The sequence below is a fragment of the Peromyscus californicus genome, unplaced genomic scaffold, assembly GCF_007827085.1.
Source record: "Peromyscus californicus insignis strain IS unplaced genomic scaffold, ASM782708v3 Scaffold_17__1_contigs__length_78620276, whole genome shotgun sequence".
NCBI classification, from domain to species: domain Eukaryota; kingdom Metazoa; phylum Chordata; class Mammalia; order Rodentia; family Cricetidae; genus Peromyscus; species Peromyscus californicus.
In genome coordinates, this window is record NW_026294469.1 from 13,826,596 (window position 1) to 13,852,274 (window position 25,679).

The 25,679-nt window shown below is 48.7% G+C and overlaps 1 protein-coding gene across 3 annotated transcripts in view; it reads left to right on the forward strand.

Annotated features, from left to right (window-relative positions):
* Mapre2 (microtubule associated protein RP/EB family member 2) overlaps positions 1-25,313 on the forward strand; it is a 149,605-nt gene extending 124,292 nt beyond the window's left edge. For all 3 annotated transcript variants that reach the window (XM_052741645.1, XM_052741646.1, XM_052741644.1), the window contains 3 exons: positions 8,745-8,884; positions 14,769-14,927; positions 22,201-25,313. In XM_052741645.1, the coding sequence (XP_052597605.1) occupies positions 8,745-8,884; positions 14,769-14,927; positions 22,201-22,275 (374 nt within the window). In that variant the 3' untranslated portion in view covers positions 22,276-25,313. The remainder of the gene's footprint in view (positions 1-8,744; positions 8,885-14,768; positions 14,928-22,200) is intronic.
* Positions 25,314-25,679: the final 366 nt, after the last annotated feature.

Sequence of the window (25,679 nt, forward strand, 5' to 3'; positions counted from 1 at the left end):
GAAAACAGGCAAGGGCTGCTGCTGTCAATTAGTGTTGGGATGGGATGTGGGGACCATTTATTGGGGTAAAAGGATCCCCACTGTTTTTATTTCTCTGAGGGCAATTGAAAAATAACAAATTTAAACTAAGATGGTGATTGGATTTGGCATGTAATATGTTTGAAAGCTGGATTCATCTTCTACCAAGGTGTGAGAAGCATGGAAAGTCAGCAGTTTATTGCGAAATATACATTCCACATTGAAACAGCTATTTAAAAGTTACGATTTTGAAAACCTGAGCCCTTTCAAGACATGAAGCACTTTGTTGCTTTTTTTTTTTTTTTTTTTTTCCCTCTTATGAGAAATTCTCTGAAACCAAAGTGACTCAAGCAGAGCCTGGAAAATACTGGAGAATCACATGATGCCTAAAAATAAAGCACACCATCTCCAGCAGGGACAGTGAGCAGGGCAGCAGTAACCATATGTAAATGTTCCCACTTGGGCATGCTCTGTGAGCTCAGCCCTCTCTGCATCCCAGGGGCTGCCTTTGTGCAGACTGGCCAGCCGGGGGAGGGGGTTCCTGAGGGGTCCTCAGCCACTGCTTACTCTTCCGTGGCAGCCACACCCTCAGCAGTGAGGATGCCTGCCTTGCAGGGAGTTGCTATGGTAGGTTCTGCCAGGACAGGGCCATTTATCATGTTGTATAATGACCCCAGAGCAGTGACTGGGAGTGGCTGACCCCCAGCTCTGCTTGGGCCTAGCTTCCCTTCAGCTCTCCCCTTGGAATCAATAATGTTTCCTTTCTTTTTTTTTTTGTTCCTGTTAACATTAACATTACACAAAATACAGATTATGTAAAATGGGCGTCTGGTAGCTGTGGTGTAGAATACGGTTTTTAAACTACAGAATCTTAAACATGGCCCAAAACTAAACATAATCCATGGGGTACAATAAGACTAGGCACATCCCCTCATAGGAGTGAAAGGTGACTGCTCCCCCTTCCCAGCACACACACACACACACACACACACACACACACACACACACACACACACACGGCTGATGGCCTTTGCAGCCCTACTTGTGCACAGAGGTCTTGAGTACCAGGTGTCCTGAGCAGACTCAGCTCCGGTGGTGTGTGGAAATCCTGCAGGTCCAAGAGAAGAGTTTGAACTGAAGAAGACCAAGGGTCTATGTAACATCACTTAGCCACTCAGTCCAACCCTCCTCACTCATGCAACTGGGCCTCCTTGTCCATCCTGTTCTACTTTTCCCAGAACAGTGATGTTGGCTGTGTTACTTATCAGCTTATTGTGTTCCTATTCACTGCCGTGCTCCCAGATGGAACGTAAACTCCACACGGACAGGCATCTTTTGTGTTCCCTTCACTATTTGATACCAGTATCTATTTAGCTTGCCAGCCAGCTACATGGTAGGGGTTCAGTAAATACTTGTTGCATGAATGAATGGGTGAATGAATGAATGAATGAATGAGGATAGTTTAAGAACAGGTTTGTCCTGTAGCACCCTGATTTTCCGTATTGTTAGAGAATACATAGAGGAGGGGCATCCTGTGCCTCAGAGTTCACTGGAGGGTTGTGGAGGTGTGGGTCGAAGGGAGCATCTTCTCAGCACCGCTGTTGTGTTTCGCTAGTGTCTGGAATAGGAGTCCATTACTTGGAATGCTTTGTCGAGTCAGATCTCATTTTCTGAGAAATGGCAGTACTAACAGAGTGAACATTGTGTGCTAGCCTTTGGAGTCAGAGTTTGCCGTGTTTTAAGCCAGGTGTAGTGGCACACACCTTTAATCCCAGCCCCTGAGAGGCAGAGACAGGGTGACTATGATTTCTAGGCTAGCCTAGTCTACAAAGTGAGTTCCAGGACAGCCAGGGCTACACAGAGAAGCCCTACTTGAAAAGCAAAAAAAAACAATTTCCATGTTTTAAAGATGTATTTGTTTGTTTGTTTAATGTATGTGTGTTTGCATGGGTTTAAGCACACCATATGCCTGCAGGTGCCTTCGGGGACCAAAAGAGAACATCATATCCCTCTGGAACATGAGTCTCTTGATGTAAGCCTGGTCCTCTGCAAGAGCAGCAAGCACTCCTAACCGCTGAGCCAGCTCTCTCCATCCCCAAGCGGTCTGTGTTTTTCTCGGGTCCTCCTCCCAACTCTGGAAAGTCACTGTAGGTGGCCGCACATCACCCAGTTAGCAAGCAGCAGGTCCAGGGTTCCTTGAACCCTTGGGGCCACAAGGCTCTGCTGGTAAGTGCCATATCCCGCTGTCACCCCGCTATGACTGAGGTGTGCCCAGTGCCATGCCAGGTCTTTGTCCCCACAGGATCAGTGTGGCTCATGCTCCATGAGCTGCCCCAAGAGATGCTGCCCCTGTTACAGGCTGGTATTGAGTTGTAAGGAACAGCAGCCAGGCTTTGCCACAGGCTGTGTTGGTGAGGACAGAGCCAGAAGGGCCCTGAATTGCTGCCTGGAAAATAAAGAGCCAGCCTGTCAATGGGCTTGTGAGCCAGGGGCCCCGGAACCCCGTTAAAGTTCCCTTGGAACTGAACCCTGGCCATCACTGAGGTGCTGAGATTTTCCCCTCTCAGAGTAAAATTAATGGCAGTCTACAAAGTGAAGGGATGGCACCATTTTTTGAAGGGAAAGACAAAAGTCTTCAGTGCTTGAATTTGTAGAAATGAGTATCACACAGCAGTGGTCCATCTCCTTGTCCAGCAGTGGTCCATCTCCTTGTCCAGCAGTGGTCCATCTCCTTGTCCAGAAGTGGTCCATCTCCTTGTCCAGCAGTGGTCCATCTCCTTGTCCAGCAGTGGTCCGTCTCCTTGTCCAGCAGTGGTCCATCTCCTTGTCCAGCAGTGGTCCGTCTCCTTGTCCAGCAGTGGTCCATCTCCTTCTCCATCAGTGGTCCGTCTCCTTGTACAACAGTGGTCCGTCTCCTTCTCCAGCAGTGGTCCATCTCCTTCTCCATCAGTGATCCATCTCCTTGTACAACAGTGGTCCATCTCCTTCTCCATCAGTGATCCATCTCCTTGTCCAACAGTGGTCCGTCTCCTTGCAGTTGATGGCTCTGGTGTCAGTCAATCACAGAGGAAGGCCTTCTTGCCCCCATGGGACTTCTCTCCTCATCAGTCCAGCCCAGCTGCTTTCGCCAGCTGTGGCCTTTTGTTTGATTTTAAAACAAGTTCATATCCCAATTAAAAGGCAAATTATGTTTGCCGGCCTGAAGGGGTAAGGAAGTGATGTCAGATTCATCCAGGAATCACTGATCAATGCATTTGTGGTGTGTTGTCTGCCCACTGTGTTTCGCTTGTCCTATGTGGTATTAATGAATGAGGGTTGTGGGAATGGAGCAGAAGAGAACCAGTCTCTCCAAGTGAGGAAGATGTAGTTTGGTGGGGGGCAGAAGCGGTGCATGTGTCCATATACTTGTGTTAACATGGACATGGTCCTTGTCAAGAGTACTGATGTCATGTAGTTAGCGCCCCTCTGTGATTTGGGCGGAAGGAGTACAGTGAACTATGAGAAGTTTCTAGAGTCTCACAGAGTCCTGGCTGGGAAGGGCAGAGGTGACTACACGGCTTTCATTTGCTTCTCCCCTCTGAACCTATTCAGCCTCCTCTCTCCAAAATGCAGCATTTTCCATACACATCAAGCAAGCTGCTAATTACAGACATTAGACCCAGTGATGCTCTGACTTCACCGGGACACTGAGTCAGACCACTCACTCCTTTTTACAACTATGGTTAAAATACCTTAGAATCATATTTATGCCCCAAATCCTAAAAGCATTAATTAAGATGGGACCGCTCAAAGACAGGCATTGTGAATCATGTCCATCTCCAGTGGGGAAATTTCTGAGAATTACAGGGACTTGGGCAGAGTTTATGTCCCTTTTCCTCTACTTCTGAAACCTCTTTTTATTTTGAAAGGGAAAATTAAGGGGGAGGAGACAAGCTCCAGGGCAGAACAATTGTGTATAAAACAGGGCTACTGCTAATTACAGTCTCAGGACATCATCAAATGCAGCTTGAAAGAAATGGAAGTATTTGATAGCTGTAAGAAAAAAGTCTCTCTATCGGAATTGTAGCCAGAGTGAGTGCATTGCCTTTAAAGACCATGATGCCAGTGTCTTCCATGTGTACATCCTTGAAGCATGAGATCTGGGAAGACACAGTAACAGTCACAGGTGGAGGTGAGCGTTTGGGCTGCTAAGAAGGCAGCCGTTGAGGACCTTCGTCTCTAAAGCCAGGATTGGACAGCAGACATGACCTGGGTCACTTGAGAAGATGGGAAAATAAATAGTAGTTTATATAAAGATATTATGCCAACACTAACTTTGCAGATATTGATAACTGCATTGTGTTGATAACATCCTTACGATGTTTGGTCCCAGTGAATGAGAAAAAAAAATACCTGGCCCCAGAAGCTAGATACACTTCAGAGTGTAGTTGTTTGAAGCAAGAAGAAAATGAAAGAAAGAAAGAAAAAATATGTCTAATAAAGAAACAGAAACTATTTTGAGCTGACAGGGGATGTGCAGGGCTTGGAGAGACTACCCACTGTACGTCCTCTGAAAAGAAAGAAAGGGTGTCGGTGAATACGGAAGCCAAAGGTTGCCGGTGCACTTCCTTTACCTGTCGAGTCTCTCTGGGTGTGTGGTTTATGTGAGGGTAAGTCTGTCCCTGTCAACCACGGCTTTAATGCGCTCACTCTGCGTCCTTCTGAGGAGGACCTTTCAGTGTGATGCTCTGACGTGTGTGGGAAGACGCTAAGATGTCCTCATTCTTTACTTTCTCCCTGTTTATTCCTTCGATGCTACGTCCTCACTTGTCTTTGATTTCTCTCTCTCTGCTTCTCTCCAAACAACCTAATCAGAATTGCAAAACCTCCCGCACTGGAAACATTAAATGCAAAGTACTTTTGATCCGTTACTACTGTGTGTGTGTGTGTGTGTGTGTGTGTGTGTGTGTGTGTGTGTGTGTGTGTGTGTGTGTGTGTCTGATTCTCATGCTTTCCTCTTTCTCATGTCAAGGATCCCTGAGGGATGCTCATGTCGGCCATCACGAAGGACCTGGTTCCTGGGTCCCAACTGACCTTTACAGGACCCAGGAAACCAGTGTTGTTTTAAGGCTGAGACCATGGGCTTGGAGAATCAGACCCTCAGAGAGGTCTGCTGAGCTCCGTCCACAGCAAAGATAGGTTTCCACGAGGAAAAGACTGTTTTGCTGAGAGGCTGTGTGGCTGCAACTACACTGCCGCCAGCTCTGGCCTCTCTCTCATGACCCATGTAAAGCATGTCACCCCAGCCTCCACTCCCCTGCAGACCGGCTTTCCATGCCCCCTCTCCTCTTTACTAACAGTTCAATTTGTTTGCAATTGCATTTGATAATATCCTGCCACCATAATGAGTGGTAGCTCTGTGTTGACAAGCTCTAGCAACCTTCTGCCTCTTCTGTGTCCATTTCCTTTTGAACTGATATCAGAATGTGAGGCCATGACCGCCTGGTGACCTGAGCTTAGTTACTGTCGCCAGCCACATCTTTTGATGGCCTACTTAGGAAGAACTGCCTGGCATGGGGAGTGTATATGCACTCTCTTAGGAAGGCCTTTCTGTGGTCCTCTTTCTGTGAGGAGAGGCCAGTGGCAGAGATGTGCCCAGCCCAGCACCAACCACCTGGCTCTTCACCCATTCAGACGTCAGCCGAGTGCACTCGCTCCCTCAGTGGATTGGCCAGAATCCACATGGAAGGAGCCCCACATCATAATCTACAAAGGAGAGCTGGAAAGGGAACACAGGAAGGGCCCAGCTGGGAGGCCGACACCCAGATGGTTTCTTTCGTGTTGGCTCTTGCAGCCAGTGACTTTGACATTGGCATCAGCGCCTCAGACTTCCCCGGGTGTCATCACTGAATCACTGCTTCTGCTGGGTGCTTACCGACTTCTGACGGTGTACAGGATGCCTCCGGGTCAGGTGCCGCACTCGCTGTACTTGCTGCACTCACTAGTGGCAAACAAAATAGATGCAACTCCAGCATCCTGAAGTTACGTCCAGTGCAAGAAGAAGCATCCCGTGTCATCACCCATGTAGTTGGTACAGCCTCTGGGGAAATGTTCAGGGCGCGGCGGCCCCCAGGGTGTGCGACAGCACAAGCTGAGACCTGAAGCCTGAAAGTCCTAGTTACTAAAAGGAAACAGGGTTGGCCAAAGGGGAGAGGAGAATGCTGCATACAGAGCAAGTACAGCCCCACATACACTCTTGGCAGGCACAGCATCCCAGAACACTGGCCTGTTCCCAGGAAGGCCAAGAGGGTACCATGTCTGGGCAGCCACCTAAGTGACTGTCAGTCTGAGAGAGACTGAATCTTTATCACTTCAGCAGCCCCTGTTCTGGCCCTGGTGGACACAGTGCGGGTTTTGAGATAAGAAGCTCTGCTCCTTGTGTTCTTTCCACTAGACTTCCTATCTATTAAAATGTCAGTCTTGTTTTTAAAAAAAAAAAATCAAAAAGGGCTCGATGGTTGCAAAGGTGGCCTCCCCTGCTACTAGGCTGGTGGCTGTCTGAAGAAGGTCCTTGTGTTCCCTGCCTGCTCCTTCATAGTCTGTTTACAGCCAAAGAAGCTGTGCAGTAGAGCTGAGAAGTCAGGTTCCAGGAGAGTTCTGTGTGATCTTCAACCGAGAGGAAGGTCCTTACAGCAGTTTGCCCATTCCGAGCAAACCACAGCTCCCTAGCACCCCCCAGTTCACGCTGTGCATATTGAGGTTTCAGGGCCACTGATTTTCCCAACACAGACCAATTTAAGTCATTCACAGTCTAACCATTTCAAGTCTCTCCCCCGCTTCTCCTGTGCTTTTAAAGAAGGTCGTCCCCCCCCCCCCCCGTCGTAACAAAGGGGCATGTCATTTAAAGGCCACGACACTGGCAAGACTTCTCAGAGGTGCGTAAGACTCCCATCTGTATCCAGTGTCTCCAGGCACCTGAAGACACACCATATAAATTTTACAGCCTCTCCTGATGACTACATTGTAATTAGGGTGTTGGTTGAAACCTGCAGCTGCTGTTACATGCCTGTCTTTATAATCCCTTGCCTCTGTCAGAAAAACTGAAGTTGGAAAGCACATAGCCAAGTTTTAATTGCCTGTTTATCTATTTATCTAAAGTTGTTCCTTTACCAGACCTATTTAGCCTAACATTTTACAAGACACTGGGGTTGCTGACATGAATAAGACTGTTCCTTGCCCTCTAAGAACCTTCTAGAAGGATGGAAGATTGTGGCGGAGATTTTAATTGGGTGGAGGGAACACACGGGAGACACGTGCAGACAGGGACACCAGAACTCCTGCCTGTCTGGGATTGTGTTCAAAACAAAAGCGGAGGGGTGGGTCCCAGGAGCGGCCCAACTCTTACGCAGAAGCAGACGAACTTGTCTGTGTATACCTAGTTGCTTCTGCTTTGGCTCGAGAAGCCATTCTCGTGTCTGTGCTGTGTTCTAGACAGTAAATCCATGGTGGGTTGAGTGCCAGCTGGGTGAGGGCTTACCTGAAATAACAGTGTGCCATGATTGGAAACTCAGTAATCCTGTGGTTACGGTGCTGATCCCCGAACTCCCCACTGTGAAGGTTTCTCCCTTTACATGTCATACCTCCCGCCTAATGCCTCCGCACCCATTAAGGAGTTTACTCTTCATTAGGGGTACTGCATATCTGTGCTGCTTCTAGCGTTTCCTCAGCATTCCCTGATGCTCAGTTTATACACCCTCCCCTCATCATGGACTGGTATGCACCCAAGGCATTTCCCAAGTCACGGCCATTCTTCTCAGTGCTAGCAGACTGCCCCCTCCAAGCTGGTCCTGGTGCCCCTTGCCTTGAGTGTGTCTCTGCTTCTTGCCACGAGCTGTGGTGAGCTTACTGGTCCAGTTCTGCACCGTCCCCGGCATTGGCAGCCTCTCCAGAGGCGCTTTTGTTGAAGAGGGATGTTTAGAAACCAAGATGGGACCTCAGGGTGCTCTCTGCCGTGGGGCTGTCTCCACTCCTGTTCCTCCTGTCTGTAGCGACAGAGTAAACTGAGAGAGGAGGCCCTTACCTTGTGCCAGGGTTTCTCCTGAAGTACGAACCTGTCATGGGGCCTTTGCTCTGAGAAACGCACGTGCCGTGATGACGTGTGATGATTGAAGCACATTTCCTATCTCTCTTCCATCATTCATGTGTATGTGATGTGTGTACACATGTTCATGTGTGGGCATACATGCATGTCTGTGGTGGAGGACAGAGTACAGCTTGGCATCGGTCCTCGCCTTCCCCCTCATTTGAGACAGTGCTCTTGATGCTTGTCACCGAGTGAGCCCGTCTCCACCTCCCATGCCACAGCAGGAGCCCTGGGCTAGCATGTCTGGCTTCACGGGTTCTAAGGATCTGAACTCCTCAGGCCTGTATGGTAAGCACTGATTCACAGAGCCATCTCCCCAGACCCCCAGTCTTTCCTCTTACTCAGGTTCACTGGAGCTGTGACGTTAGGCCTGGAGGGGAAGGGGTTAACCTCCTCCATGTGAGGAGCCGCTGTTCTTGAGAGGTTCAGTGGTTGTTTTGTGTGGCTTGGTGGTGTGCCTCTGTTTGTTCTGACTGTGTCAAGGAGGGATTAGCACATTGATTGTCGCTTTTAGGAAGCTCATGTTCTATCATGCATTTGCAACATACCTGGTAATCTTTTTTTAATGTCGGCTGTACCCACAGTGTGCTCTGCTTGCCTCTAGGTGCGGCTAAATCAAGCCCAGCAGCTAAGCCGGGATCCACACCTTCCCGCCCCTCATCTGCCAAAAGGGCTTCGTCCAGCGGCTCCGCATCCAGATCTGACAAAGACTTGGAAACGCAGGTCATACAGCTCAACGAGCAGGTAACGCCGTTGTCTCCACCCATGTCTCTGGGACCGGTGATGTGTGTGAGGCATGAGGAGGTCCCACCCACAGGCCTGGGGGAAGGGAGAGAAGGCGAGACAGAAGCCAGCCAGAGACTGGGAGGACCTGCTCAGGACGGGGAGCTCAGCAGCTGATGGCGAGCGGTGTTAGTCACGGAGCTGGATGAGAAGCGCAAGGATGTGGACTATGACCCAGGATGCCGGCCACCCTCCCTGTTCCTCGGTGCCCACCCTGAACCCCAGGTGTTGTCTGGCCAGTCTAAAAAGTGTTAGGGCTGTATTGGAGTTCAGCTGGCTCCCTCTCCATCCCCCTTTCTCAGTAGCTAGTGGTTGGGCCTATTTTGTGTGACAGACACTGTGCTTACTTAATTCTGGGGGCCATCATGAAAGCAGGATGGATGACACTGTCCCCTCACTCAGGTCCTATTAACTGCAGTTGCACATCAGAACGGAGTACTAAAACTAAACTAACAAGCCAAAAAACAGCCCCCTCCACAGGGGCAGAAGTGAGGTTACATGGGAGCCCTGAAAGGCAACAGCTGTGTTTTAAATAGAAAATTTCCCCTGACTTATCAGCCCTCTCACAATTATGGTAAACCTTGCTACATCAACTGACATTTCCAACGGGAAAGCATAAGTATGGGGTGGGGTGGGCTCTGTGGGAGAACACCAGTCTGGCATGCAGGAGGCCCTGGGTTTGATGAAAAGCATAGGTATGTTTTCTAACTCTAATTTTGCCTACAGTAATACACCATGAGGTTAATAAAACACTGGACAGCATGGCGCCCACTGCAGAAGCCACCTGCTTCCCGCACCAGGGCCCTGCCACTGTGAAGGAGCCTGTGACTGCAGAGTCTTAGGTAGTGCCCGGGTACTCGCTCAGCCTGCCCTGGTCATTCTGCTGATAAGGCAAGAGTCTGAAAACAGGGTTTTCTCCTAAATAACTGTGCCTTTTCAGTCAGGAATCCAGTACAGAGTCAGACAGGCTTGGAGTTGGTCCCATTAGCACTTCAGATAAAATCTTAAGCCCTCTCAGGATTCTGATTGGGTAACCATGGAATGTTCTAGTTACCTGCTGGTCTTCTGTTGGAGGCGAGAAGGTTTTCAGTAATGACTTCTGCTCAGATTAAAAAAAAAAAGAAAAGAAAGCAGCAACCATGAGCTTCGGGCCACCAGCTTAAGGCTTCACATCAGCCTGAGTGGATCTGGTGAAGTCAAGCCTGAGTTCATCATACTCTAGATTTATGCCCCTTCCTCAAAGCAGCTCAAACTTTTTTCTTTATCATTAGCAACTCAGGTATCCTCTCCACCCTCCTTCCCCCCACAATATCCACCCACCCCCACCCCACCCACCTTTTCCTTCCACCCCAACATAGTTTCCAACCCAGCGGCCCAAATTCTGGCCACATGGGGAACTGCAGCTCCTTAGCCGTCCCATCTTTCATGGCCTCCAGTAGTCGGCTGCCTCCTCTCATGAGGCTGGTTCTAGGTTGCCTTCAGTTCTCAAATCATGTGCAGAGGGTCTAGTTCCACAATGCCTTGGTGATCCTTAATGCCACTCAAGAGAGGGCAGAAGGGCGGGGGAGGGAATAATCTACCTGCTGTCCTTGCTAACGTGCTTCCGAGAGAGGCCTTGCTCCCATCTTGTCCCCAACACCTTGACGCTGAGAGGGATATACCTGCCTCCACTCTGTCCTTCAGAAGACAGTTGAGGCACAGCCTAAACCGCACAGATGTTTACCAAGCTCTCATCCAAATTCGGTTCCCCGGTGACCTGTGTCCAGAAGGAAGACCCTGAGGCTAATAGGTGGCCACACAAGTGTCCCATGTTGGAATTGAGAACATAGGGACAAGGAGAAGCCACGTGGAAAATGCAGAGGCAGAAGTGTGAATTATGGTGGTAACAGAGAAAGTGGCAACCACCATAAACTTAGAGAATTTTCATTTACTTGGCCCCCATCCTTTATTCCGGCCGTCTCCCATGATGCACTGCGCCTCACAGTCCCAGTGATGGCGATGAATCAGAAGTGAAGGGAGGAAGAGGCGTAGTGAAATGGTTGAGACTTTCTGGAGGGCGGGTTAGCCAGCAGGAAGTGGACTGGAGTCACTGCTGTCACAGAGCCTCTGGGAGCGTTTAGGCTGTGGACACTGCTGGGAAGTTATGAAGGCCAGCTTCCCCGCGGGGCCTGACTTTCTCAGCCTCCGTCACTTAGGTGTCTGCAGTGACCTGTGAGGAATGAGGCTGGCCATTTGTCTCTTAGCGGCACCGTTGGAATGGAATCGTATTTGCCGGCTGATCTTCAGTCATTTGAAGTAACTACTGCCTACTGCCAGGATTCTTTTTTTTTTTTTCTTTGTAGCCCAAACTGATTTTGAGCTTACAACAACTCTCCTGCCTCAGTCTCTTGAGTATCAGAATTACAGGTGTATACCACCGTGCCCAGATGCTGTCAATTTTTAGGGGGGGCGGGTGTTGATAGGCCCATTCCCCTTCTCTAACATGTCAGGAATGCCAGCCCGGCCCAGCTCAGACTGAGTATTTCCACAAAAGCCTCAGTGAGCTGTGTAGACTAGACCACTATCCATAGGCACACAACCTGGATTGTGTAGGTTAACTGTGTCTGCTATGGTTTGAATACCACCCCCACCTCCCATCCTGTGTTTTAACACTCGGTCCCCAGCCCGGCCCGCAGTGCTGTTAGGGGAGGCCTCGCTGGAAGAAGTGGGGTGCTGAATGTGGTAGGCCTTGAAGGGAATAGCTCAATCCCGCTCCTCATCTGGGTCGCTGCTTCCTGGCCAGCACCATGTAACAAGCAGCTGCTACTGGCTCCTGGTGCCACAGTCCATGCCCTCTGCAATGCCATCCATGCCACGGTGCCCTCTGACCCCCGAACTGTGGGTCACAACCCCTCCCTTGAGTCACATCTGTGGGAAGGAGCTAAAGCACTGCCCCTGCTTGGTGTGGGGGAGCCACAGGTTGTGATCCTTCTGCCTGCTGCAGTGCAGAGCTGGGAGGGAGTCTGTGGTCGAGTTGAGAGATGGGATCCAGGATCAGGGAAGTTTTCCTCTATCTGAAGTCCAAGCTGGTGACCTTGTGTTTTTGCAAATGTGTAGTCTTCTCAGGAATGAACATTCAGGGTTAACTAACTGAGCCCCCACACGCACCCTTTCGAGTGCTTACATGAGGGCATCGTGAGATCAGCACTAAGGGCTCCATCCCAGCATAGATCTGTTTATCAGATGTGGACTAAGGAATGGCTACGTGGACCAGTATGTGTTTGAATGTCGGTAATTCCAGGCATCATGTACCAAAGGCCCAACTTATTTTTAAAAAAAAGAAAAGGAGATTTTACACCTAAAAAGTAATTACTAAAAATAATGTGTAGGACTTTTTTTTTTTAATCCTGAAAAGCAAACTTCACCTAAAGAAACCATAAGACTTTTTATTCTCCAGTGTTTGCTGTGCCCGGGTTTCTTCAGCCTTCTGCACCCACAGCCTCTTCTCACTCCAGAAATTTCATGTGACCCCAGGTTTATAGGACTATAAAAGGTGTTGCATGAATCCTAAATGGTCTTATAATAAAAGCCCAGAGCCAGATATTGGGGTAAATGCTGAGGAAACAAGCCACAGCCACTTCTCACCAGGCTAACTCCTCAGCCGAAAGGGGAAGATCCTGTCTCGACGAATCCTCAGACCGAATGCCTCTGAGTCCTCAGCCGAAAGGGCCTCAAATTCCTGTCTCCTCCTGCCTTATATTCCTTTCTCTGGCCAGCATATTACTTCCTGTCTCAACCTTCCTAGTGCTGGGATTAAAGGCATGTGACTCCCAAGTACTGGGATTAAAGGTGTGTGCCACCACTGCCTGGCTGTGTCTCTTCTAAACTGGATTAATCTTGTGTAGTCCAGGGTGGCTTTGAACTCACAGAGATCCAGACGGATCTCTGCCTCCTGAGTGCTAGGATTAAAGGTGTGTGCCACCACTGCCTGACTTCTATGTTTAATTCTGTGGCTGGCTCTATTCTCTGATCTTCAGGCAAGTTTTATTTCTTAGATTACAAATATCACTACAAAAAGGGCAAAACAAAACAAATGAACTGGCCATAAGTCATAAAGAAATTTTATTTTAAAATAGTTTTTTGGAGCCATCATGGTGGCACATGCCTTTAATCTCAGGACTCAGAAGGCAGATAGGTGGATCTCAGTGGGTTCCAGGCCAGATAGGACCATCTCAAAAACAAAACAAAACAAAAAAAAAGATTTTCATTCTAATGAAGTGGTGTGTCTTTGTCTAACAGTACCATACAAGCAAACTAATTTGCTATTTGCTTGCTAAGGAGAGATAGTGGAAAGCGTTAGTGTTTGTTTTCTGTAATTAGACTGTCAGTTTCTGTAAGAACAATGTGGGCAGTGAAAACACTACAGTTCAAGACTGAAAAGCTCCCGGCTGAGTTGAGGCGCCTCAGGCAGCAGCCCGTGTTGGCAATGTGTGGCATGACAGCACACATGATGTGAAGTGTCAGGTGTTCTGAACCAAGGCTGCAGTGGAGTCACACGATGCAGCACAGGAAAGCTCGGCCAGAAACACCTCAAGCCCATTGCACATTTGATTTCTAATTAATCTTTAATTGTTGAACACCACAAATGTCTACTGTTGCCAAATATTTTTTGTAATCCCCCCCTTACATTCAGTTACACAACCCAGTGCGGGGGTCACGACCTACCATTTAGAATCCTTGCTCTACATAAATATAAATGAAGTATTACAAAAGAGAATTCTCCGGGACCTGTGTGTGGTTATTATACACATCAGAGAATTGTATCCTAAGATTTAAAAGTCAGCAGGCCTCCCCTTCAATACTGACAACACCCGAATGTCAGTGTTATAGTCCTGCCATGGTTGTTAGCTCTAGCCCATGACTTGTACTGCCCTACTGACCTAGAAGTTAGAGACTTCACTCTAACTCTAGAAGATCCCTAAACCCACCTCTGGGAGGGTGGGGGAGATGTGAGCCATGTTGGTCTGCAGCTCCTCGGCCACCCTGCCCTTCCAGAGATGAACGAACACAAAGCCAGAACTGGGCAAATGGAGGCAGATCAACACAGCCAGCCTTCCACTCCTGCACCGTGTTCAGTGTTTGCACCAGGATCTGCCCCCTCAAAGGACAGCATTTATCTGCTCTGACTCGGCATCTGAGGAGGGCTTTTAACACCAGTGATCTGAAGAAAGGGTCATTTAAAACACACAGCTCTCTTACTTCCCTTCCCAGTAGATTACAAACAAGTGTTCTGAGTCTGTTTGGGATGTTGTAACAAAATACTTTATGCTGGGTGGCTTGTGAACAACAGAATTTTATTTCTTACTTTCTGGAGCCTGAGAGGTCCGATACCAAGATGTTGTTTAGATCAGTTGTTTAGCCAAGACTGGTTCTTCTTGGTCTTCTCATGTTAAGAAGGTGGAAGGATCCCTTAGGCTTCTTTCATACACAAATCTCATTCCCCTCCTAAAGGCCCTGCTTCCTGATACCATCACGTTGTAGGGTGCCAGCATAAGAATCAGGGGAGACACAGACATCCTGAATCACAGCAACAGGATGTAGTTTGGCCCATGTTACCAAGAAAAGGAAGGCTGTATAAACTCAGGCACAGCTGTGCAAGTGAATGGAGCATCCTAACTGGTTAATAAATCCTGGACAGCAGCATGCTCCTGAGATTGGTCTCCGGGCCTGTGGCTTCTCCCTTGCACTGGGGCTTCCATTCACTTCCATGTCTGGCTCCGTGTGGTTTTCACCATTGTGCACGGACATAGCAGGTCACGTTTCTTATTCTGTTTCATGGTTTTCTTCTCCACCCGCTCTTCTGCAGGTACATTCATTGAAACTTGCCCTAGAAGGTGTGGAGAAGGAGAGGGATTTCTACTTCGGGAAGTTGAGAGAGATTGAACTGCTGTGCCAAGAACATGGGCAGGAAAACGATGACCTCGTGCAGCGACTCATGGAAGTGCTCTATGCTTCAGACGAGCAGGTGGGTGTGCAAAGCTGCCAGCCCCTGAGTTCTAAAACGACGCTTGTTCAAAGTACAACACACCCATGCGTTTAAATACTTCCCTGGGGTCTTGATGGGGTTACGACTTAGCTGGTGGCCTCTGTGGTCCCAGAGAAATAAGTTTGCTTGTCGCCAAGATCTCTATTCCCCCGCGCCTGTGGGATGTGCATCTGTAAGTTAATTTGGGAGGAGTCAGGTAGAGGTGGGGACTTGAACTGAAACACACAGCCAGACCCCAGGAGGTTTTCAGCTTTGAGCAAACGGACAGGAAAGAGTTGTATGAAGGTCTGCTGTCTGGGAATTGTTAAGTGAGAAAACAACTTTTCCCGTCCCTTTGAGCCCCGCTGCTGTCTATCGTGTTGACATAGCTGACTGCCTTCGTGACTCATTGCCAGAACAGACCAGACTGTGGGTCAGACCTTACTGAAAACGCTTCATTGTAGGGAGGACCCGCCACTGAGCAAAAGTGCAGGGGGAGACCTGGGATGTGGCTCTGTGAAGGTAGTAAGAAGATGTGCTGGGCGTGTGGAGCACACCTGTCGTTTGGGAGGTGGAGGCAGGAGCGTCAGGTATACACAGTGATTCCAGGGCTATCCTGGGCTATGTGATATCCTATTTAAAAAAAAAAAAAAAAATGGAAGCCAGGCATTGTGGCACATGCCTTTAATCCCAGCACTTAAGAGCCTAAGACCAGTGGATCTCTGTGAGTTTGAGGCCAACTTTGTCTACACAGCAAGTTCCAGACCAGCCAGGGCTACATAGTGAGACCCTGTCTCCAAAAAAGAAAGAATTGATGGGGGGAGACTGGACACTGAGGGTAGGGAAGGAAATTACGGACCAGGCAGTTGACAGGCAGGATAAACTACAGAGACCGTGGTGAGTCAGCACAGTCTGTGTGTGCCAAGAGGGCAAAGCTTGGCCCGGAGGCAGAAGTCGGAGCTTCCCCCTTCTACAGAGCTGAGCTGTGGGAGGCAAGAGGCCAGGGCCGGCCTTTGAGCTTCTCCTTACCCTAGGCCAAAGATCGTGAAGTGTTTGACTCTCTGACCTGGAGGCCTGTGGGTGCTCAGGGAGAACGGGGTGGGGAGTCACATGTGTTAGTGTTTCCACAGACCATAGCGAGCCACCAGAAAGCTTATTTTGTCCTTTTCCAGCCAAAGGCAGATGTTTCCTCCACATATGGTTTAAAATCCTAGCGCTGAAACTTCTACCGGCTACAGGAAACTGTGCCAGGTTTGGGAACTCCCCACCACGGCTTTCATTTTTTTTTTTGGTAACTTCTTTCTTGGTGACTCGTAGCTCAAAGAGTGGATTTTGAAGCCTTGGGACTCTGCCTAGTTAAGTCCCCAAGGCCATGATGATGTCACAGAATGTGGCTCTCAGCATGGAGGCTGGTTTGTAGCGTGCTTGTGACCATGGAGGATGTCCATAATGTGATCTGGCCAGTGCACGTCAGTTACAGTGGCTGCCTCTGAAGCTTGCTTGAGATGACATCAGATGAGCATTCCAAATCCTGGAAGGCTGAGTGCATGGGGCTGCCATCTGTGGCCGTGGGTGCTAGCAGGAGCCAGGCCAACATGCATGCTTGGATCTTCCCATCTGTGCCCTCGTAGCAGGAAGGAAAACCTTATTTGAAGCCAGAACTGGTCCCAAGAGGCAGACCTGGTGCTGAAGTATGACCTGGTGAATTGTGTGGCATCACTGGATTCCTGGCTGAGGCAAGAACTCCAGGGTGTGGTTTGAGGAGGTCTGGCCTGGATGTCCACACTCGGTTTCGTTCTGCCATTCCAGTCCCCCCAGACCCTGGTGTACCCTGCCACCCACTAGAACCACAGAACAATTCTTGTGCTGTGGACCTGGTTACAGAGCACTCACGCTCAAAGCTCCTTCACTGAGTGAAGCTGAATGGGTTCGTTAGACCCTTCTCAGACAGCTGGAGTGGAGCCTTGTGCTTTATGTACAGTAGGTTATCAGAGCCTTAACTTCTCTTGAGCATCTTATCAAGTATGTACTGTCCTGTTTCACAGATGAGGAGAAACTGAGGCGGCAAAAAGCTTCAATACTTTGTAAGCACTAGACTCTGAATCCTGAGCTCATGCTCTCCCTTCTCTGTTGTGAGGTGTGTGGGTGGGGCTTGGTACTGTGTGTTAAACTCAGTCTTGTGTGAGCCAGGCATATGCTCTACCACTGAGCAGCACCTTAGCCTTGGGTTATCATCAAGTGAAGAGAAATGTGTTAAGGAAAAGCATGCCCACTTAACTATATCCCACAGCCAGGAAGAGAGTTAGAGGAAGCAGACATTATCCAGAAGGGAAATGACTTCAGCCCTGTGTGTTGCTACAGCGGCATCTACACATGCAGTTCCTGGGTTAGTGTATCCAGTTCAGGATACATTACATTGCAACTCTGTGTCTAGAAAATTCCCAAGAGGCATCAGGCTGCAGTGAGATTCCCACCGGGAATAAGGCATTTGATCCACGGCATACCAGGAATCCTCGCTTAGAGTGTGGCAAGACCTGAGACCATTTTCTGTAGTAAGAACAGGAAAGATTATGAGCACATACCATGCTGGGTGGGTCTCTACCATGCTGTGCACACGCGCACACATACACAGACACACACACACACACACACGCACACACGCACACATACACAGACACACACACACACACGCACACAATGCACAGCTCTGTGCAGAGGCTCTGGAGCAGTTGGCTCACTGTCCTGCTTCCTTGTTAGAAGCTCAAGGAGTCTTCCAAGAAACCTGGGGCACCCACCCTCCTCTCTGAGGAGCATGGGTCTCCTCAGGCTTCTGTGGCGGCCTCCCTGAAGCACAGACAGCATTGGAGAGGAGTGGGTCGAAGAGGCTGCCTACCCTAGGAGAGCATCACTTTGGAAGCACATGCTCAGTGGCCTCCGTGTCGTTGTACAGTACCACCCACAACCTTCCTTGTCCTACATTGTGCTTGCCCTGATGCTGTGGCCTGTCTCTAGGCCATTCCCACAACTGAGAGGTGAGCAGGCCTGTGCTCCTGTGTGGGTCTGATGTGTGTGGAACCCAGGAAGAAACATCTGTATTTTGTTTGAGGCTCTCAGCATGAGTACACATAACCACCCAAGATGGCAGAGGTGTCTGGTTTTCCCAGAGGTAGATGGAAGATGGGCTGAGGAATCAAAGGCTGGAATGTTTTGAGTGCCCTTCAACTAACCAGTGTGAACATGGCCTGACTTCCCAGGACGAGAATTTGTTGGGTGGTCTCTTCCCATAAGTGATCTTCCTTCAGATCTTCTTTTGCTGGTGACTGGTCTCTTGACTCTGAGAGTCAAGCAGTCCCAGAATAGGATGCTTAGAAGAGGTAAAATGCTAGTCTAGAGCAGCGCAGTCAGGAAGTTACTCAGTTTTGAAGTGTAGCAGCCTAGTGGAAGGTTCCAGAACAGATTGCCAGCCAGGTATACAGTGCCTCTTTATCATCCTCAGTATGGTTTCCCCTCGTATGTAACTTGGGCCACAGGTGTCTTAGCTTAACTGTTGGCTGCCTGCTACCTTGTGGATCCTGTCAGCAGAGGTATACCAGCTGTAAAGAGTTGCTCATTTCCTGAGGTACTGACTGTCATGGAAACCACTGTTAAAATGAACTAAAGACTTTCCTTCTCCTCAGCACTCTTTAGAAACAGTCTGTATGTCTGTCAGTGGGGAATCTGTGCCCTCCACTGGACTTGAAATGCTAGGTATCCACAGATAGACACAGCCACTACCTCAGAACTCACAGACCTGAGGAGGGAGACAGTCAGGAGCAAGGCTGCCTGGAAAATGTGGCAGATTGTGATAAATGTGGTGACAGAGACATAAATAACTTGTGTGAGGCACACATAGCCTGGAGAACCCAGCAGACATCACTGTGAAGGTGGCGTTTCTGTTGGAGGTTGAACTGACTAGGGACATCAGCAGTTACAGAGCCAAGATGGAAGAGGAAAGAGCCGCCGACCGTGGCGGGCACCCAGTGGGGGATAAGGCTTAGTGTCTCCCATTTAGGGAGTAGGAACATCAGCTGCTGGTGACCTTTGACCTTGTTTTCCATCGACCATGGCCAAGACCCTCCTTTGACACTGTCTCCCAACCTGCCTCTCTTTCTGAGGGTTCTAGTAAAAATTAAGAATAGCAGCATCACTCACAGCTAAGTGTTTAGAGAAGTGCAATGGTTGCCATGGAAATGTTAGTATCCATCTGGTGAATCGCTAGTATATCAGTCCCGTGTTCAGCATAGGTTTTGCCTAGCCCCCTGCAGGGAGCCGATGGTAGCATGGTGAGAGTCCTGAATCAGCTCGTGCCCAAGCATTAGCAAAGCAGCTAAACGGGCATGTTGGCTGTTCATACTACTATTGCCCAATAAGCATATCCTAGAGATCGGCAGTGGGTGTGTGGCATCACCAGCAGTTTCCCGTGGCTGGTACTTCAGCCTGGTGCATGTGGGGAACTGCCTTCTCCAAGCTATAGGCTGCAGAACCACCTCCTTGCTTGACCTGGACCTGAGGAGAGGGGGCCCGGACTCCAGTAGCCAGAAATCGGGACCAGCAGCTTGTTCCTGCTCCATGCTTCCTGGAGTCCAGTCCTTCTGCTTCCAGTCCTGGAATAACACTGTTATCGCACAGTTGACCCCCAGTGGTGACGAGACGGTCTGAAAAACGCGAAGTACAACCTCGTGTCTGAGACGGCACACAGAAACAGTCATGTTAGTGTGCTTCAGGCAGCTGAAGGCTAGCTACAGTATGAAAAACGGCACAGCAGCCTGAGGACTTAGGATAATTAGTAAGTCATCATCCCGAGCATGGTGGGGGCTCGAGCCTGGCTGCAGAGGAAGCTGGGTAGTTGCCCAGTAGAATACACACAGAAGGGAAAGTGAAAGATGGAAGCTTAGCCAGAGGAGCCATTAGTACCGGAGTAGAGGTAGGGAGAGAGGCTTCCAGAAGTATGTTTTCCTGTGGGGAATGGACCCTATGCCCTCCCACATTCCCCTAGAGCAGAGAGCCATCTGCTCTGACCAGGGCCACACCTGCTGCCTGATCTGTGAGTATTCGCATTGCCAGTTCACTCTGACAGTACCACGGTCAGCTGAGGCCCTGATTCCTCAAGCTGAGAGGGCTGCCACCATACATGCCAAGCAGTGGGCAGTGGCTGGCAGAGGATGCTGCCGAAAAGTGCAGCCATAGCAAAGCCTGGGGCCCAGAGTGTGAATTGGGGGGTCAGAAAAAGAGAAGAGAGAGTAGGGTATTTTCCCTCGCCTTCTAAAGATGGGACAGTTGTAGGAGGGGACAACAGTATGGTTTTGGGCATAGTCAGAGCTCACCTTTACCAAATTATGTGGCCATTGACCCAGAACCAGTAAAGGACAAGTACTAGAATTAGTCTTGGTCTTCGGTTTGATGTCACATTGCACTTTTGACTGCTGTAGAAAGGATAACTTTCTATTCATTGTTTGCACATCTGAAATATGTTCCAAAGTGCTCTCTCACTAAGAAATTATAATCACAGCTCACACTTAAAATACTGACTATGAAAAACATCCACCTAGGCATGTTACCAGTTTTAACTACCAGTTTCTCTGTTGGATGCAATGAATGCATTGTTGAATTGATCGGTTGAACACACTATGAACTCTACTACCTGAATATTTCTATTGCCTCACATTGAGAAAACTGAGCTCAGCAGTTGCACTATAAGCCCAAAGCCTCACAGGTCACTAATTGCAGAGCTGGGCAGAGAACTCCATGGTCAGTGCACATAGCTATAACATTATTTGATCTCTGAGAAAACGCCATACAGCCTTGGCTGGTAATCTGTCTTGGTCATCCATTCTGGAATCTGATTTCTTCCTCTTGATGTGGCATTTGTTGAATGCTGTAGTGAATGAGATGGGATTCATTTGAACAAGGCTACCCATCTCAAGAACCTCAGGCTCCAATAGAAAAGGCTCCAGATGAGCAAGATTCCCAGTGAGTTTCATTTGGGAAGTTGAGGGAGATGGCTGATTTTTGTTGTGCGATCCTGGGTCTCAAACCTGTGAACGCTGAGCATGCCCTCTACCACATAGCCTCATCCCCAAGTGAGCTTTACAGATGCAGGAGAGAGCGGGAAGATGCAGGTCTGCCGCAGGGAGGTGGTGAAGTCCTGTCTGAATTGGGTCTTGACAGGTGTGCCCGGGCTACAGGAAACAGGGCCAGGTAGGAAGAGTATGAGCCTGGCAGACCAGGAGTCAGTGTGTCAAGTGTCTGGATGTGCCAGTATGCGTGCCACACTGCATCTTGAAGTCCTGTGCCATGCCTGAGGGGCAGTTAGCTACTATCAATGTGCCTCACTCTTTCTGCTTGGGTGATAAAGAACTAATTATTCTTTGTGACATCAAAAAAAAAGAAAGAAAAAAATGAAGGATTTGCAGCTGAGGCTGAGATGATGCCTGTGATCCGCTTCACTGAGTAAATAGGACGCGTGGAACCAAGTAAAGGAATGCTGACACTCTCTGCTTCCCAGTCAGTGAGCAGAAGGTAAGCAGATAGGGCTTCACACACCCCAAAGACATGTGACAAGGTCCTGGAGCCAGAGCTGAGCACAGTGATGAAAGGGGCCTCTCTGCCTGTGGCTGCCCATGAATCCGCTGTCACCCTTCTCCTTCCCCTCAGAAACTCACAAGTTGCTTCTCTGGTGTCTTAAGTCCACCTCATTTTGGTCATCCTGGCATTAGGTGACAGAAAGGGACTGCTTCAGGTAGATATTACCAGGCGTGAAGAATGGCAGCATCAGAGGGACCAGGAAGTAGATAAGGAGCAATGCATCATGGGCCCCTAGGGAGGGGCAACCATCCTACACATCTGCAGAGGCCTGGGGTCTTGTTTTAGGCTTCTTTGCAGTTATGGGCTATTGAGTCACTGTGTCTGGCGTACCAGCTCTTGCTGAGGGTAGGAAAGTACACGGCGTGTCCTGTGAAGATCTCCTATAAAGCAGTTGTAAGAGAAGACGAGTCCTTAACACTTGATAGTTGCACTTTGCAGAATGGCCCTTCTTGGATGGTGCAGGGACGTGAAGGTGTCCCTGTATCTAGTGTTGACACCTGGAAGCTAAGAACATTTGCCTGCTGAGTTGTCCCCGAGCCTGGTGTACTCCAGAGCCTGGTGTTTTGGTGATTCATGGTGATTAGGCCTGACACTTCACAGGGCCTGAAAGTCAATCAGTTTTGGCTGAAATTTCTCCCCTCCCCCACAGGAGGGCCAAACAGAAGAGCCAGAAGCGGAAGAGCAAGCCCATGACCAACAGCCCCAGCAGCAAGAAGAGTACTGAACCATCTCAGCAGCTCTTGACACATCCATCGTGTGTGGGGACTTTCCTTCTGGAGAATTGGAACGTGTGTGGCCTGGAGCTCAGTAGAAACCAGCTGTTCCCAACCTGCCGTTAACCATCCACAGCGATATCGCATCCGCCAGCCATTGCACTTGGTTCCCATTTCCTTTGCCAAGATGCATGAGCAGGTGGCCGTCCTGGTCACCTACCTGCGAGATCATAGGGTCACATACCTTCAACTTCACCACTTGGCTGCTTGAAATTGGTTCTACTCTTCCCTTACTTCTTTCCAGAACAACTCTTTCCCACCCACCCCCCCACCACCACCACCACCACCATCACCGCTACCACCACCACCCCTTTTTATCCTGGTGTGAAACAATGGTAATTTGATATATGGTATTTATATTGGCATTTCTCAACCCAGTGTCACTAGATGTCACACGCATTCGTGGTGCTTTGATGTTTGCAAGTCTCACCTCCTATTATTAATTTGGTCAGATGAGTAATTGGAACAAAGGGAAACAGATACTTGATATGAAAGCCATATGACAGTAGCTTGTGTCATGGGGAAAACACAGTTTCTCCCTCTACTCACAACACTAAAGGGAAAAAAACGGATTCAAAACTAGGACTTCAGGGCCCAGCAGTGTTGATAGAGCAGCATACAGACAGCCACACAGTTGTTAGTTTTCAGACATTCACTCACGGACAACGCCATCTCAGCTTTGCGCCCCCGCCCTCCCCTCCCCACTTCCCAGGTTCTCACGTTATTTTCTTTCTCAGGGTCCTCTTTGGTGGGGGTCCGTTCCCTGCAGGATGTCATTTGCAGTCTGCAGTTGCAAAGGTAGGGAGGGTCTCAGAAGGCACGACGCTTCCTGCCTCATCCCTCATCCTCCTCGTAAGGGCTTCAACCCAAGTCCTGCGGTTCCTGTCAGGGGATCCATGCTCCAGGGTAGCCTGAGGGTGTGCCTGACGTGCCAGCCTTCGGCATCGTCTTGGTACTGGCTGCAAGGTTGGAAGTGAAGACTTGATTGGTATCGTGATTTCAAGGGAGAAGTGTGGCTCTCCACAGGAACACCAGGCTCTCCACAGGAACACCAGGGACTCCCATCACCTTCCGGAGTAAGGACTCTCCCCACCTCTGCAACACAGGGGCCCTCCTTCGTTGACATTTGCTAGACCATGGCAATTCATAAATAGGAAACATTAATAAATTGAAAGCATTCCTTGTTTTTAACTAATATTTGCACATTTTCTTAGTGTCTTTCCCGACCGTTGCCCGTCTTCCCTTTTGACAGATAGTACCCCTTCTAGCTCCCTCCTTTGATTTGGTTTTAACCTTAGGTTTACTATCACTGGTCTTTTGGCCAGCAAGTGCAGAAAAAACAAGAAACAAATGTGCCCGCCCCACCTTCCACTTAAAAATCTTAAAATAAATTTCTGAATTATGCATCATAAAGCCTTGAAATTTCTTTATTAATTGATGAAATGCTAACTTTAAATTCTAGCATTGAAGCCTTGCACCAAGAGAAGGCTTTCCGAAATAACTCTTTACAGCAGTTGTACGTACTGAGGTCTTTGTGGGAAGATGGCTTGCATTCTTGAATTGATCACAACACACTGTGCAGAAGTGGACAGATGTTCCATGGTGTCTGGTTCCCCTTTCTTCTCTCTCCTGCTCACTCAGCCCTACGGCAGCAGCTCATCTCTCTGAGGCTGGAAAGCCTTGCTCCTTGCAGTGACATCCTCCCAGGCCTGGTTGTGATAGTGGCTGTGCTTTACACAGCATCAGGCTTACTGGTTTGTTTGCTCTTCTGAGCCTGTGTTGTTCACTCTTTTTTGTTTGGTTTTTTTTAATAGCTATTATAAAGAGGTACAATAAACAGCTACTCATGGATATCTGAGTGGTTGCTTTACCTGCCCAGGAGATCTCAGTTATTACTGAGGGCTCAGTTATTACATAGGGCTGGGTGATTCACTCCTGTGAATGGATACCAGGAAGTTAGGACCTTGTCTTCTCCCAGGCCTCTGGAGGCTGTTAAACTTGCATAAAGCTCCCCCAATGCCTCTTGCTGGAATCACTCTGTTCCTCTCCACCTCCCTGGGCTACTTAGCTGGAGACCTACTGGCCCCATGTCTTACCTGAAGTGAATGTTCCCCAGGTGGTATACTTCGTTCTCCTTCCAGGGGCTCAGGCCAGACCATTCATCCATTTAGAGAAAAGCTGTCCGTCCTCTTCCCATGCCCATCTTAAATATCTTCTGAAGTACTATGTCCCAGATGATGCCATGGAGGCTTGGGGGAAAATCCTTCACAGCTATTTCCAAATTATTCTTAGGCTAGAACCGCTGTGTCTGGGCACCCACCACTGATGGGTGGTGGGACACATTCATTCTCTCATCGTGGCATTCAGGGCACACATTCCTCTCAGCCCCATCCCAGTCACAGGACATCCTATTGGGTCCATGGCATCCCAGCATGTGTGCCCTGCTCCTCCCTCTCAGGAAGTCTGATTTTTTTTTTTCTTGGTCGTCCCACACCCACTGATGTCTGATTATAAGCACTTCATTTACCACGGTCAGATTGGAAGTGATCGAAGCAGGGGACAAAGAGAAAGCTCATGTTCGTTCTAAGCAGAAAAGCAGGAAAAGGATTAGATAAACACCCCGTTGAACTGAGAGAAGGAAACTCCAGAAGGGAACCAAGACTCCCTCCCTTCCCTGGTGAGTGTCTCCATTATTCCGTTAAGGTTTAATATGCATTCAGATTACTTTTACTAAATAGTACACCATAAAGCTTTTGTTATATATTAAATGTAAACTGAAAGGAATGTAAACATATGTATTGTTAATTATAAATATCGATAAGTAATGGCATAATAGATGAAGAGGTCTTATTCAGATGCATCACATTCATTTTACATTACCCACCTATTGTCGCATGGTAGGATAGCTTTTTGTCTCTGAATATGTGAATAACTTGACTTGCGTTGATCTTTTTACATATTTAATAAAAAAAATATATGTTAAAATCTGCCTGGACTTAGATTATCACATTCTTATCCTAACAGTTGTCTTTCCAGTGAGCATGTGTCTGTGTAACAGGATGTCTGTGTGGATTCACAGACCAATTCACAATCTGTTAGTGACTTACACAGGGAAGGGAGGGTGTCTTTGTGTTTGTGGGTGGATAAATGTTGGAGCAGGAAGTACAGACGCTTACTTGAAATCAAATGTAGCACCTGTAATATCTTAGAAAGCAATTTTACCAAGTGTCATAGTTAAGGTTACTGTTGCTATGATGAAACACCATGACCAAAAGCAACTTGTAGAGGAAAGGGTTTATTTGGCTTACAAATCCTGAGTCACGGTCCCTTAAGCGAAGCCAAGGCAGGAACTCAA